This window comes from Mauremys mutica, chromosome 4 (assembly GCF_020497125.1).
Source record: "Mauremys mutica isolate MM-2020 ecotype Southern chromosome 4, ASM2049712v1, whole genome shotgun sequence".
Taxonomy (NCBI): Eukaryota; Metazoa; Chordata; order Testudines; family Geoemydidae; genus Mauremys; species Mauremys mutica.
The window spans coordinates 124,776,583-124,791,049 of record NC_059075.1 but is presented as its reverse complement, the minus strand read 5'-3'; the positions used below and the strand labels follow the sequence as shown (position 1 = coordinate 124,791,049).

General features: G+C 58.0%; 1 protein-coding gene across 6 annotated transcripts in view; it reads left to right on the top strand.

Annotated features, from left to right (window-relative positions):
* The window catches only part of AMPD2 (adenosine monophosphate deaminase 2), a 41,491-nt gene that overhangs the window by 20,554 nt on the left and 6,470 nt on the right, over positions 1-14,467 (top strand). For 5 of the 6 annotated variants that reach the window (XM_045014235.1, XM_045014234.1, XM_045014240.1 and 2 more), the window contains exons 3-13: positions 384-514; positions 1,386-1,454; positions 2,945-3,056; positions 8,634-8,820; positions 9,454-9,595; positions 10,562-10,651; positions 11,048-11,177; positions 11,575-11,769; positions 12,319-12,450; positions 13,257-13,420; positions 14,028-14,154. In XM_045014235.1, coding sequence (XP_044870170.1) covers positions 384-514; positions 1,386-1,454; positions 2,945-3,056; positions 8,634-8,820; positions 9,454-9,595; positions 10,562-10,651; positions 11,048-11,177; positions 11,575-11,769; positions 12,319-12,450; positions 13,257-13,420; positions 14,028-14,154 — 1,479 coding nt within the window. The remainder of the gene's footprint in view (positions 1-383; positions 515-1,385; positions 1,455-2,944; positions 3,057-8,633; positions 8,821-9,453; positions 9,596-10,561; positions 10,652-11,047; positions 11,178-11,574; positions 11,770-12,318; positions 12,451-13,256; positions 13,421-14,027; positions 14,155-14,467) is intronic. The other variant, XM_045014236.1, reaches the window with a different exon arrangement.

Genomic DNA, 14,467 nt, shown 5'->3' with positions numbered 1-14,467 from the left:
TTCTTCCAACAGACAGACATTCATTCCCTGGCTCCTGTACTGAGGCTCCGTCAGTGCTGGCATGCCTTGGCTTTGAGCTGCTCTCCTGTGGCTGGTTCCCATTGCCCTGAGCCAGGCAATCTCTGCTTGCTCGTCTATTTCCTCCCACCCTCACCCTCATTTGCGGACTCACTTCTCGCGCCTTGGGGCATGTCTGCCCTGCTGCTGGGAAATCTGGCATCCTCTGGGAAGCCTCTGGCGGCTTCCCTGCGCCAGCTGAGGATGGGAGGAGCTCGTCACGCTGCTGCATGCCAGCGATCGGCCACGGCGTGCTGGGCGGGGATGATTTGAAGGCCGTGCTGGCAGCTCCCTTCACAGCTTGTTCTGTGCTGCTTTGCCCCCAGGAGCTGTTCTCCCGCTCGCTGGTGGAGAGCGACATGCGCAGCGCCCCCTACGAGTTCCCCGAGGACAGCCCCATTGAGCAGCTGGAGGAGAGGCGCCAGCGGCTGGAGCGGCAGATCAGCCAGGACGTGAAGTAAGGCGATGCCCCCGCTCTGTCCCCATCTCCCCACGTCTCTCTAGGTCCTGACCCCAGTATGCCCCGCTTGGGGCAGAGTGGAGGGAGTATCATTGGATTAACGGCTAACCGGCTCCACCAGTGCACCAGGGAGCTGGGATTAGACAAGGGGGGAGGGTCCCTTCCAAGGCCAACTGTGAGCTGTGGCTGGTCAGGGGCCTGAGAAACTCACTGCGCCCCAGACAGGATCGCTCATACACCCCCAGGGCCCTCAGGATTGTTCTTAGACCTGCCTGCTCGGTCTTCAGGCCAGGTCTGCTGCCATGGAGCCCAGCAGGGCAGCTTATGGGCAACCCAGGAGCAGGGTGAGCCTCTGGCTGGAGCAGGTGTTTGTGCAGGGCTGGCAGCCGCAGGCTGCCCCATCCTGCCTGGAGTTTGTGCAGCCGGAAGCATCCTGGGGTTCCTTGGGGGTCCCCGCCAGGGGGTTAGCTGAACACGCTGTCCCCACCCCGTCTGTCAGGCAGAGCAGGCTCTGTCTCTCCTGCCTCACTCGGGCCTCAGGCTCGCCAACACCCCAAAGAACAGAGCTGGGTGGAGTTTGGGGGAGGAGGGGCTGGGCTCTCGGGTTGCTATGGCTCTCCTGGGACCCCCAGCCCTGGTCCTTCTCTGGTCCCACAAGCACCCTGGGCACTCTTGGGTCTCTTCGCTCCGGGGTCTCCTTTCCCATCCCGGTGAGTTTTACTTGGTTGTGTCTGTGGTGCCTGGTGTTGGTTTCTGCATTAACACCAGTGTTTTCTTTCTTCCTCTCTCCTCCCTGTCTGTCTCCGTCCGTCCATCCATCCGTCTGCCCCTGCCCCTGCCTCTGCCTTTGCTTCCCATGTGTCCTCAGACTAGAACCCGACATTTTACTCAGAGCCAAACAGGACTTCTTGAAAATTGACAGTGCTGCTGACTTACAGTGAGTGTCTGGCTTTTCCCCCTCTGCCAGCGACTTGGGGTGAGCTGGGGGCTGGGGCTCCACCCGATCCCAGCCCAGCTGGGGAGCAGCATTCTCTAGGGCAGGGGTCAGCAACCTTTCAGAAGTGCTGTGCCGAGTCTTCATTTATTCACTCTAATTTAAGGTTTCACGTGCCAGTAATACAATTTAATGTTTTTAGAAGGTCTCTTTCTATGTCTATAATGTATAACTAAACGATTGTTGTATGTAAAATAAATAAGGTTTTTTAAATGTTTAAGAAGCTTCATTTAAAATTACATTAAAATGCAGAGCCCCCCGGACTGGTGGCCAGGACCCGGGCAGTGTGAAATCAGCTCGCGTGCCGCCTTTGGCACGCATGCCATAGGTTGCCTACCCCTGCTCTAGGGGATCCACCAGGATTGTGGGGGACATCACAAATGAGCTCTGGGAGCTCTGGTCACTCCTGCAGGAGCTGGTGCCAAAGGGGCCAACCTGGGGGCTTTCCTGCACCCTCTCCCATTCCTGAGTGATGGTGTGTACTGAAGGCTCTGCAGGTAGCCAGGCATGGGTGGGGGAGCGGAAGAGGAAGGGATGGAGCCATGCATATCCTTCTGGGGAGCCGCTAAGCAGGGCGCTTCCTCTAGGGATAGGGAAGAAGGGACGCAGCTAGGGGAGAAGGGGTGTGAGCTGGAGGAGAAGGGGGATGAATGGGGTGTGCTCTTTGGGGAGCAGCTAAGCAGGGCCTGCTTTCTAGGGTGGGGAAGGCAGGCGGAGCTGGCATCCCTGTGATGAAAGCTGGTGATCCCACAGCTCTAGGCTCGCTGGTGCAATGGGGTGGGTTTTGCTTCCGTGCCCTCTAGGGGAAGGTGCCTGCCTCAGGGATGCCGGGCTGCCTGGATCGCTCTTCCCGCCGGGCACTCTCCCTAGCTCTGAGCTCCCTTTCCCACCTGCCTTTGCTTCCAGATGCCGCAGACAGTACCAGCGCTGCCTCTTGTCTCTGTTGCGGTTTGTTTATGTCCCCCTCGTTGCTCGTGCGTTCCTGGGCTGAGCTGCCCGGGGCAGGGTGCTCAGTCCAGAGCCAGGTTCCCAGTAACTCAACCTCCAGCAGCCAAGCTGAGTCCTGATGACTGGTGAATGGGACGTTCTTGAGCAGCATCTTCGCTGCAGACTGCTTCCCAGGAAGTGGCACTCAGCTGGGGATTGGCTTCTCTCTTCAGCTGAGCGCCAGCCCCCCGGTGCACAGAGCGGCTGAGCTGTGAATCTGGTTACTGGGTCACAGTGGGCACATCATTGCTGCTATGTGGCTGCTGAGATCCCAGGGGAGCTCCCCCTGCGGGGCTGAGTCCGTGTTTGCACATCTCCCTGTGCCGTGTGTCTGTCTCTGGATAGCTCCATGGGCCTGTGTGGAAGTGACGGGGAGCTGGGGCATGGCCAGGGCCAGACACCCGCCTTTGCACCCTGACCCATCTCTTACCCCCTCCCTCCCCCAGGCTGTACAAGGAGCAGAACGAGGACCTGGTGGATCATCTCCCCAAGGAGAGGGATGTGCTGCTGGAGAGAGAGTTCCAGAGGGTCACCATCTCCGGGGAAGAGACATGTGGGGTGAGTTTGCCTGGCACAAGGGGCTGCCTGCAGGGAGTGGGAACTAACGGTTACTTGGGTTACCCTCCCTCTCTCTCTCAAAGAGGTTCAACGAGGACAAGGAGCCAGTCACTCCCCTCCAACTTGACACTAAACTGGGAGGAGTGGTAGATACGCTGGAAGGTAGGGATAGGATACAGAGGGACCTAGACAAATTAGAGGATTGGGCCAAAAGATATCTGATGAGGTTCAACAAGGACAGAAGAATCCCATGCACTGCTACAGACTAAGGACCGAGTTGCTAAGCAGCAGTTCTGCAGAAAAGGACCTACGGGTTACAGTGGACGAGAAGCTGGATATGAGTCAACAGTGTGCCCTTGTTGCCAAGAAGGCTAACGGCATTTTGGGTTGTATAAGTAGGGGCATTTCCAGCAGATCGAGGGACATGATCATTCCCCTCTATTTGCCATTGGTGAGGCCTCATCTGGAGTACTGTGCCCAGTTTTGGGCCCCACACTACAAGAAGGATGTGGAAAAATTGGAAAGTCCAGCGGAGGGCAACAAAAATGATTAGGGGGCTGGAACACATGACTTATGAGGAGAGGCTGAGGGAACTGGGATTGTTTAGTCTGCAGAAGAGAAGAATGAGGGGGGGATTTGATAGCTGCTTTCAAGTACTTGAAAGGGGGTTCCAAAGAGGATGGATCTAGACTGTTCTCAGTGGTACCTGATGACAGAACAAGGAGCAACGGTCTCAAGTTGCAGTGGGGGAGGTTTACGTTGGATACACCTCTACCTCGATATAACTCTGTCCTCAGGAGCCAAAAAATCTTACTGCGTTATAGGTGAAACCGCATTATATCGAACTTGATTTGATCCGCCGGAGTGCACAGCCCCGCCCCTCCGGAGCACGGCTTTACCACGTTATATCCTAATTTGTGTTATATCGGGTGGCGTTATATCGGGGTAGAGGTGTATTAGGGAAAAACTTTTTCACTAGGAGGGTGGTGAAGCACTGGAATGGGTTACCTAGGGAGGTGGTGGAATCTCCTTCCTTAGAGGTTTTTAAGGTCAGGCTTGACAAAGCCCTGGCTGGGATGATTTAGTTGAGGATTGGTCCTGAGATTCTATGATTCTATGACTTGGGGCTGGATCAGAGCCAGTGCTCCCTAGAGGGGAAAGGCTCCTTGTGACAGGGATTGGCTGGCTACAGGGACCTGGGGTGGGATTGGAATTGACACCCCCTGTGTTGCATTCTCTGGTCTCCCTGAGCCTGCCAGTCCCCCTCCCCTCTCTGAGGTACGTCTGTGCTGCAGGTGAAGGTCTGACCACACCAGTGATCTAGCGCGGGTAACAATAACAAGGAAGACTCAACAGCACAGACCCTGACACGGGCCAGCAGCCCGAGTACATCCCCTGAGTCTGTGGTGGGCTTTTACGGGTGACTAGCCCACACCACCACGTCCTCGCTGCGCTGTTAGCACTAATCCAGCTGGTGTAGGTAGTGCAGGTGTGCCGGCTTGTGCCACAGTGACACATTCCCTTGTGGTATGGACATGCCCTGAGACACCTCTGCCCATGGCGCCTGGCACCTCGCTGCATCTGGTCTCAAGGGCTGGGCCACAGCATCTATCCCCAAATCCCCTTGTCTTGGGTGATGGGCAGCACATCTGCCCCTGAGTACCTGAGCCAGGGGCTGGCCCTCCCCTCTCCAGAACCAGCAGGGTCCAGTGAGATCCTCGTGGGACCCTCTTGAACCCCATTCGGGGCCACCAATCCCTGGGCCACATCCCCAGCTGGTGTAAATTGGCACAGCCCCATTGGAATCAACAGAGTGATGCCAGTTTACATCAGCTGAGGATGTGGCCCGTTCGTCTCTCTCCCTGTCCCCTTTTCCACTGGATCAAGGTGACATCTAAAAGTAGTTCCTAGCACAGTCCCCTGCCGAAATAGCAAGTGCCCATCGTCCGAGCGTCTTCCCTTCCGCCGCATATCGCTGTGCAGCAGTGGGATTTGGCTAAGGAGTTCTGACCTGTACGGTGCCAGCTGCTTCCATCACATGTCTGGGAGAATCCATTGCTCCTTTATTAGCCCGTTAGTCCTGCGGAAAGGGACCTGGCCCCCACTGTAATGGGTTTTACCAACCCTGCTCTAGATTGGATGTGCTCCTGTATTTAAAGGTGAGGGGTTATTTGTGCATAATTTAACCCATCGCAGGCAGGACAGGGAACCTGACTACAACCCATGGGGATCAGAGAGCAAACCTGATTGATCTAGGCAGGGAAATGCAAAGAGAAAACTGACAGCAAATGTAAATAAGTAAGTGACGCTTGAATCCTCTGTAAAGTATTGTTAGGAGCAAGAGGAAGTTTTAAAATATGAGGGGCCAGCTTCTCCGCTGTTGGAAATTGGTGTCGCTCCACTGACTGACCACCAGCTCAGGATCTGGCCCATGATTTTCTTCTGGACAATGTCTTTAGAAACCCAGCCCACTGTGAGCCTGTTCTAACACCCGCTGGAGTCAGCAGGGCCCGGATCCTCAGAGGAATTTAGGTAACTCCCCAATGGGAATCAGATGCCTAAATACCTTTGGGGATCTGGACCCGGGAGCCTTTAATTTCCATGGGCTTTGGATCAGATCCCATGCATGCGTGTGTGCACACACTAGTAACAGGAGCTAGCCAGGCCATGCCGCCCTGTGGTCTTAGGGTGCGTTTACATGGCAAGCAGCAGCCTGTGCCAGTGCGTCTTAGGGCCACGGTCAGCGGGGTTAGTCGGGCCCACGCTATGGCCCTAAAGCAGCTGGATAGAGATTTGGGCTCTGAAGCCTAGGGAGGGGGGTGGGTTTCAGAGCCTGAGCGCCAGCCTGAATGTCTACACAGCTAGTTTTAGCACTGGAGTGTGAACCCCGTGGACCCAAGCCTCTGGACCTGAGCTCTGAGACTCACTGCTTACTGTGTAGGTGGACCCTAAGAGACTTTGCAATGGTACGCTCCAGGAAATGGGCCTATTGCCTTGGCCTTTCTCTAGCCCTTTTCCCTCTTCTCCCCTGCGAGGCTCAATGTACTAATCCTGGTAAAGCATGTTATGATCCGTGAGTAGAAAAGAGCAATGTACTGTATTGTGATTTGTGTAGCCAGTACAATCCTCCGCTACTCAGCGTCCTCCAGGGCTGCGTGATTCCTGTTTCTCTTCCTGATCCTCTAATTCCTTATCTCCCATCACCTTTACCTTGTTGGCTGTTAGCTCGATCTGCCTCTTAACGTGTCAGGCAGAAAACATGGACAGCGAGCTGAAAAGGACCACAGATGGGAAGTTAGAGCACCCAGGGAGAGTCTGCAAAGCCCCAGGAGCCAGAACATCTTGTGGCAGCACGTCTATAATGTACACAGTCTCTGCATGGGAGATCGCAAGCCTGCCCGGCAGCACATCTATAACGTGCACGCTCTCTGCGTGGGAGATCGCCCGCCTGCCCGTCAGCGCGTCTGTAACGTGTACGCTCTCTGCGTGGGAGATTGCCCGCCCGCCCGGCAGCACGTCTGTAACGTGTACGCTCTCTGCGTGGGAGATCGCCCGGCAGCGCATCTGTAACGTGTATGCTCTCAGCGTGGGAGATCACACAGTGCCCGGCATCGTGTCTATAACGTGTACACTCTCTGCGTGGGAGATCGCCCGCCCGCCCGCCCGGCAGCACGTCTGTAACGTGTACGCTCTCTGCATGGGAGATCGCCCGGCAGCGCATCTGTAACATGTACGCTCTCAGCATGGGAGATCACACGGTGCCCGTCATCGTGTCTATAACGTATACGCTCTCTGCGTGGGAGATTGCTCACCTGGCAGCACGTCTGTAATGTGTACGCTGTCTGTGTGGGAGATCGGCCGCCCGCCTGGCAGCACGTCTGTAACGTGTACGCTCTCTGCGTGGGAAATCGCCTGGCGCCTGGAAGCATGTCTATAACATGTACACTCTCTGCGTGGGAGCTTGCACACACGCCCGGCAGCGCATCTGTAACGTGTACGCTCTCTGCATGGGAGATCACATGGCACCCGGCAGCGTGTCTATAACCTGTATGCTCTCTGCTTGGGAGATTGCCCGGTGCCCGGCAGTGCATCTATAACGTGTACGCTCTCTGTGTGGGAGATCAAACGGCACCCAGCATCAGATCTGTAACATGTACGCTCTCAGCATGGGAGCTCGCACGGTTGTCCGGCAGTGCGTCTATAACATGTACGTTCTCTGCGTGAGAGATCACACGGCGCCCCGCAGTGCATCTGTATTATGTACACTCTCTGCGTGGGAGATCACACGGCATCCAACAGCGCGTCTGTAATGTGTACGCTCTCAGCATGGGAGCTCGCACGCCTGTCCGGCAGTGCTTCTGTAATGTGTATGCTCTCTGTGTGGGAGATCACTAACTTGCACACACATCCACGATGGGGACATTAAACTGCCAAGGCAGCGTTGCTGTTGCAGCCTCAGCCACGTGCCTTCCTGCTCGTTCACAAGATTCCTGGTGCCCGTCCAGATGACTCCCCAGCCGGCGATAGACGCAACAGCAGTGTTTCCCTCTGTGTGGGTGTGTTACACTCTTGGGAGGATGTGGCTGTACACAGATCCTCTTGTGCAGCAGAGATGGAGTGGGTGTGTGTGCCCAGCAGGCTGCGATGATACAAGGAGTGGAGAGGCGTCTTGGGGGAGGGGAAGAGAGCTCCCCCCACACGTCTCTCTCCCACTTGCTGCTGGCCTAGGGCTGGGATTGATGTCTCCTGGGCCAGGCAGGCTTTGGTCTTACCCCTCCAGCAGGCTCCCCTGCAACAGGAGAAGGGTAGATGGTGATTGGAGCTGAGGATGTGGGGATGCGCCCTCTCTCCTCTCTGCCCCCAAGTCTCCCCTCCAGGGGATCCTTAGCCCCCTCTCATCTTCTTGGTTGAGGCCCGAAGAAGAGAGTTCATTTTCAGGCCACAGCCCCCTGTACATCCTCCCGGGCTGGCTCAGCACCAGCATCCAAGGAAGGGACCCAGGCAGTGGGAGGCACCGCATCCCAGCACGACTCCTGCAATAGGGAGGCTGATGGCTTCTGTCTAGGGTGGCTGAGGAAAACCCTAAGACAGGAAATGAAGAGGTGACCAGTTGGGTCTGGTAGCTCTGAAATCCTTGACAAGGACGTGTGTGTGTGTGTGTGTGAGAGAGAGAGAGAGAGAGCAGTGAAATTAAAAGGTAACATTTAAAAAGAATTAAACTCTTACTATGTTAAAACTATTATTATTTTAAATCCACCATGTATTGTTAACCTGCGGAACTTGCTGCTGCAGGATATTACTGAAGAAAACCTGCTTCCAGATCCCAAACCTGCTGATCATTTTTTAACCCTTTACATATGAGCAAGATTTTCCCTCCTCCCCTTAGGGAAAACTCAGGCCCTATTCTAGCCCCTTAAAGCACTGGCATTCACATCTTTCTGCATGCCCCATAGGATGGATCCTCCCAGACCTCAGTTTGGGGCATGGAGCATATTCATCCATGGAAACCTGCCCAGGCTGGTTCCAAGCCGTGGGCCTGACCCTGGCTAGAGCCCGTGTCTCCTCTTCGCCCTCCAGGTGCCCTTCACAGACTTGCTGGATGCAGCCAAGAGCGTGGTGAAGGCACTGTTCATCCGGGAGAAGTACATGGGGCTCTCCCTGCAGAGCTTCTGCAAGACCACTGCCCGCTTCTTGGAGGAGCTCTCCGGGAAACCGCTGGAGACCCGGTCCTATGAGGAGATCCCAGAGACCCCCGTGGCTGCAGGTGAGGCCAGGGCTGCGGTGGGCAGGGGAGCAACAAGTGGCGGGGTAAACCCCGAGGTGCCCCGGGGTGGGAGCGCGATGGATGGCTAGGAGAGGGTGGGCCGGTGGGGAGCTGAGCAGGGCTCTGTGGATCAGTTCCCATAAGGCTGCAGAATGGACTTCCGGGGGGTGGGGGAGAGGGGAAGAAGCCTCATCCCTTGGAACAATCCTGCCCGGGGGGGGGAGGGGGAGGGGGTGTTGAGCTAGCTTTCGGCTCACTGGGTGACCTGCCCCTTCCCCACCTGCTGGCACTTGCATCCTGGTCATGCTCCCCCAGCCCCCATTCATTCAAAGGGGGTGGTCGGAGGGGACATTGTGTGAGGGGAGTCAGATGGGGGGCCCTGAGGGAGGAGGGTCCCTGCTGGGGGGAAGGGGCAAAAGTCTGGATTGCGAGATGGAGGGAGTCCTGGGGGGCGGGGGCGGCATTGAGCAGGCGAGTGATGTATCTGGACTGGGGATCCCTGCTCTCAGGACCCCCCGCCTTTGCCTTGCCCTGGGGCTCCACGAGGGACCTGGTTCCAGGCTAGCGCTAGGTGCTGTCCAGACCCCAACCCAGTATGAACACTCCCTGCGCTGCTGCTGCTCCTGTTTGCAGATGCTCCTGTGCACCCCCCCTTCACAGACCAGCACCCCTACGAGACCTGCCTCCCTGAGGCCATGCCAGCTGACCTGGGCTTCGGCCTCAAGATGGTCAGTGGCGTGATCCACGTCTACACCAAGCGCGATGTCGTGGACAGGTGAGGGGGGGGGGGAAGCGCAGGTGGGAGGGCTTCCGGCTATGAACCCAAGTGTAACCCAGGTGCCTGGCATGGCGAGGAGCAAGGGCTGGGGGGTCTGAAAGGAGCCAGGACTGTACTGGAGAAGCAGCCTCTTTGGGGCACGTGGAATGAGAGCCCTGCCCGTGGGCAATCCCGCCCCTTCCCAGCAGGCTCTCCGAGGCACTGCATTGCGTGGCATGTGCAGTGCCCCTTTTGCGTCTGGATACCAGGTGCCCTTTGCCTTCTGCCTTCCTGGGGCTAGCCTGGGGCCAGCAGGGTGGCCTTCCCTGGCCATCTCTTTGGGGTTTCTTCCTCTCATTCGCCCCACTTCTGCAAGCCTGGCTGGCCGGCTTTCCTCAGGTCACACAGAGCCAGGGACAGAGCCCAGCCCCTGGTCCCAGCCTGGGCTCTAAGCACTGTGCGGCACTGCCTCTCCTGGGAGGAATAATATTATTCAGAGGAGGTTTTTATTACATTGCATCAAAAGATCCCAGGGAGCCCTATGAACTGTCACTTCACTTAGCATCTAAGGGCAGCCACCTCTGGGGTGGGTGTAGCTGCTGCTTAACAGCCTCCAGCAACACTACTCAATGGGGGCTGGGAGGGAAGGTGACAAATAACACTGCCACTTGAAATGGCTTGAGGGTTTGGGGAGATGGTTGGAAACAACCCCTGTGAATGGGCACTGGATTCCCCTGCCCTTGTGAAAGATCTGAATTGCAGGGCAGTGCCCTAGCCATGGAGCTATGGGGTACTCTGGGTGGGGCTTTCTCTGTCTCTCCTCTGGAGCTTGGCCACCTTGTAAATAGTTCCTGGAGCAGGGACTTGACCTTGGGTCTCCCACATGCCAGCTGGGTGCCCTGCCCTGGGCTGCTCCCTTTCCCTGCCCCCATGACTGTGCGTGACATGTTGGTGTGACCGGCCCTGTGCCCTCTCCTCCCGCAGGAGCACAGAGCTGGACCTGCCATACCCCGACCTGCAGGAGTTCATCGCCGACATGAACGTCTTGATGGCTTTGATCATCAATGGCCCCATGTAAGCAGAGCAGCTTCCCTTCCTGCCCGCTACCCTGGGGCTGCATGGCTTAGGCAGCTGCTCCCACCCATGAGGCTGCCTGGCCCCTCTGTCGGGCTGGCTGCTGCACCGTGACAGCTACAGAGCTGAACCGAGGGCCGCCTCGTGTGTGAAAGGGACTGGTCCAGCCTCAGACTGCAGGCGGTACAAGATGCCCCCTCTTCAGACTCCAGCCTGAGAGTTGCAGTTAGTAACACCAAGGCCCCAGAGGGGCAGAGCCAGGGATCAAACCCAAGACTCCTGGGTCCTAGTCCACTGCTCTACCCGCTAGGCAACCACTGCCCTGCAGTGAAGGGGGTTTAGGCCCAGGGGCTTATGAACAGAGACCCCAGATCCATCACCTGTTCCCTTGTCCAGAAAATCCTTCTGCTACCGGCGGCTGCAGTACCTGAGCTCCAAGTTCCAGATGCACGTCCTGCTCAACGAGATGAAGGAGCTGGCGGCTCAGAAGAAGGTCCCCCACCGGGACTTCTACAACATCCGCAAGGTACTATCAGGGCCGGAGCCCACCCCAGCCCTGTGTTCCCCGAGGCATCATCCCATGCAGCCAAGCAAATTCCTCGCTGGTCTGATTGCCCCAAGGAGGGAGGTCCTCTGTCCCCCGAGCTTGGCCAACAGCACTGCCAGCTCCTCCCAGCTTGCAGGGACAGCCTGCATCAGCCCCCGTGGCCCAGTTGGTTCCTGTCCTCTCTGCTGTGCTGGGACCATGAGCACCTCCCCACTGAGACTGAGACCCATCAGGCAGTGACGGCTTTCAGGTCCTGCTGACCTCGGCTTGGGTTCCAACCTAGTGGTCAAGGGCTCCTGCTCCCAGCCCATGCTGGTGGGAGGGCTGGGGTCTTGGGCCCTGGGCCTTGGTCACGTGTGTCCCTCCCCCCGCACAGGTGGACACGCACATCCACGCCTCCTCCTGCATGAACCAGAAGCACCTGCTGCGCTTCATCAAGCGCACCATGAAGAAGCACCTGGACGAGATCGTGCACGTGGAGAAGGGCAAGGAGCAGACCCTGAAGGAGGTCTTCGAGACCATGAACCTCACGGCCTACGACCTTAGCGTGGACACACTGGACGTCCATGCGGTACGCTGCCCTCGGGAGGTGCTCCGGCTCTGCTGCCCTCTGGGGATGGCCTCCTTTGCTCTGGGCAGGATTGTGGCTCCCACCTGGGATGTCGGGAAAAGGTGCAGCACAGGAAAGCAAACCCATTCTGGGTAGAACCTGCCCCACTGTGCTTCCCAAGGGACCCGGCTCTTGAGCTGAGGCTCCCACACCCCATGCCTCCTCAGGCCAGCTCCCTCGCTGTCCCAGCACTGGCCTGCAGGGACGTCCTGTGGCTGAGGCAAGAGGATGCTCCAGCCCCATGGCCTTTGCTGAGCTGAATGATGGATCCTCTCTGTGAGACCTGGGCAGCCGGGGCCCCTTGGGAGGAGAAGATGTCAGGCCTGGGGGAGAAGGCGCTGGAGGCAGGGGATGCTCGCCCCTGCCAAGGGATGGGCACTCAGAGAATGGGTCTCTGCAGACTTTCTCTGGGGGGAGCCAGGGAGGGACAGTGGGGTCACTGGGATGGGACTGCACGTGCTCCTCTCCTGGCTGCCTGTGTGCTGACGTGTCCCTCTGCTTCGGCGGCAGGACCGTAACACCTTCCACCGCTTTGACAAGTTCAACACCAAGTACAACCCCATCGGGGAGTCCATCCTGCGTGAGATCTTCATCAAGACGGACAACCAGGTCTCAGGGAAGTACTTCGCTCACATCATCAAGGTGAGGGGCCTGTGCTCCCAGGAGGGGCATCCCCCAGGCCCTGGCACCTTTGCCAACCTGCTGCGGAGACCGGCCCCGCTCGCCTTCACCTGCCAGCCCCCCTGAGCAGGCAGCCTGGGAAGGAAGCCAAAGGCCAATTCTGTCATGGGAGCAGGTCACCAAGGGCTAGTGCAGCCTGGCAATGGTGCCTCCTTCCCTGGCACCGGCTCACTGTTCAAATCTGTCTCTTGCTTGATCCCACCTGAGAACAGCAAGTGGATTTAGTGTCCGGGCTGCTCAGTCTTGTTGACGAGTTTGCAAAGCTGGGTCTCGGGGCACAGCAGCATAGAGATGGGAGTCTCAGGGTGGAAACAGAGCTAAACAGAGACTGTTTGAGGGAGCAGGGGGTGGAGGATCCAGAGAAGAGAACCTCCTGGGGGTGAAAATGTGTGTGCGCGTGGAGGGTGGGGGGCATATAGGATGTGCCCGATTTGGGGCTGGCTGTCTCGCCTAGAGAGGCCTGTTTGAGTGTGGGGGAGAGTCTCATGTTTCATGAGCTGTGTGTGGGGGTGTCTTATATCACTGTAGCATGCACACGTGTGCCTTTGATGTGGGAGGCAAAATGTGCAGACGTCCATGTTGCAAGGCCAGGCGCACACTTGCATCGCTGTTTTGCAAGCTGAGGCGTGCACGAGCATATGTGTCTTCCCGTGTCGCATGTGCGTGTGTCTCCTCGTGTCTCACGAGCCAAGGCGTGCATTTCCCAAGCCAGCCCGCTGGCTGGGAGGCACTTCCCACGGCAAACGTGCGTGTTACCCTCTCCGCAGGAGGTGATGTCCGACCTGGAGGAGAGCAAGTATCAGAATGCGGAGCTGCGGCTCTCCATATACGGCCGGTCACGGGACGAGTGGGACAAGCTGGCCAAGTGGGCCGTGAGCCACAAGGTGCACTCCAACAACGTGCGCTGGCTGGTGCAGGTGCCACGCCTCTTGTGAGTAGTCTCTGTCTGCGGGGCTGGAGCAGCAAGGGGGGCCTCCAGGCAGAGCTGGTCACGTGGGCTTCGAGCCAGGGACTGACCCTTCCAGCCAAGGATGACAACGATGTTTCTTTGTATTGCAGTAGCCCTGCTCTGGGGCCTGGGCTTGGCTAAACCTGGACAGCCCAGGAGCTCCCTAGTGGTGCAGTGTCCTGACCCAAGTGGTAAGGGATCCAGCTGGAGGGGGACCCGTCCTGCATCTCCAGGCAGGCGTCAGGCTCGTTGGGAAGCCTGGTTCCAGGGCCCAGGAGCTGGGTGAACCCAGCAGAGGGAGGGATGGGACTGGGGGAGGCAGCAGGATGAGGGAGCCTGAGAGGGAGGGAACTGACAACTGAGTGTGGGGCAGGGAGAGGAGGAATCAGGCTCCAGGGTCTAGAGGAATCCTGTGACCATTGGCCCAGGGCTAGTGGCCTGATGCCCTGCCCTGTGTAAATCAGGACTAGCCCCGTTGAAGTCAGGAGCAGGATCCAGTCCCAAGAAGCCAGCTGCCGAGCTGGCCATGGTGGGGAGGTGTCCCGGTCTGAGACTGCCCTCGGGGGGGGGCCCTCTCTGTCTCTCACAGCGATGTGTACCGCACCAAGAAGCAGCTGGCCAACTTTCAGGAGATGCTGGAGAATATTTTCCTACCCCTATTTGAAGCCACCATCCATCCTGCCAGCCACCCGGAGCTACACCTCTTCCTGGAGCACGTGCGTGCCGCCCACAGGGCTTGGGGACTGGCTTGGATTGGGCTGGGGGCGGCAGGGCGAGCAGGGAATGGCCAGCACAGGCCCATGTATGTGGCTCAGTCGAGTGCTTCTGTGGGGCGACAGGAGCCTTCTCGGGGAGGGTAACGTGCCAGATCTGAAATCCATCAGGCTCCTGCTTCTTTGGTGCCCTGCCCCTGGCCTGGGCACGTCAGTCCCTCTTCTGCCAGCTGGGGCGTGGGGTCTGTAGTCACCCGGGAGGCGACAGTACGGCCTCCAGTGGGGGTGCCTGAGGAAGGAGCCCTGGGAAGGTCCT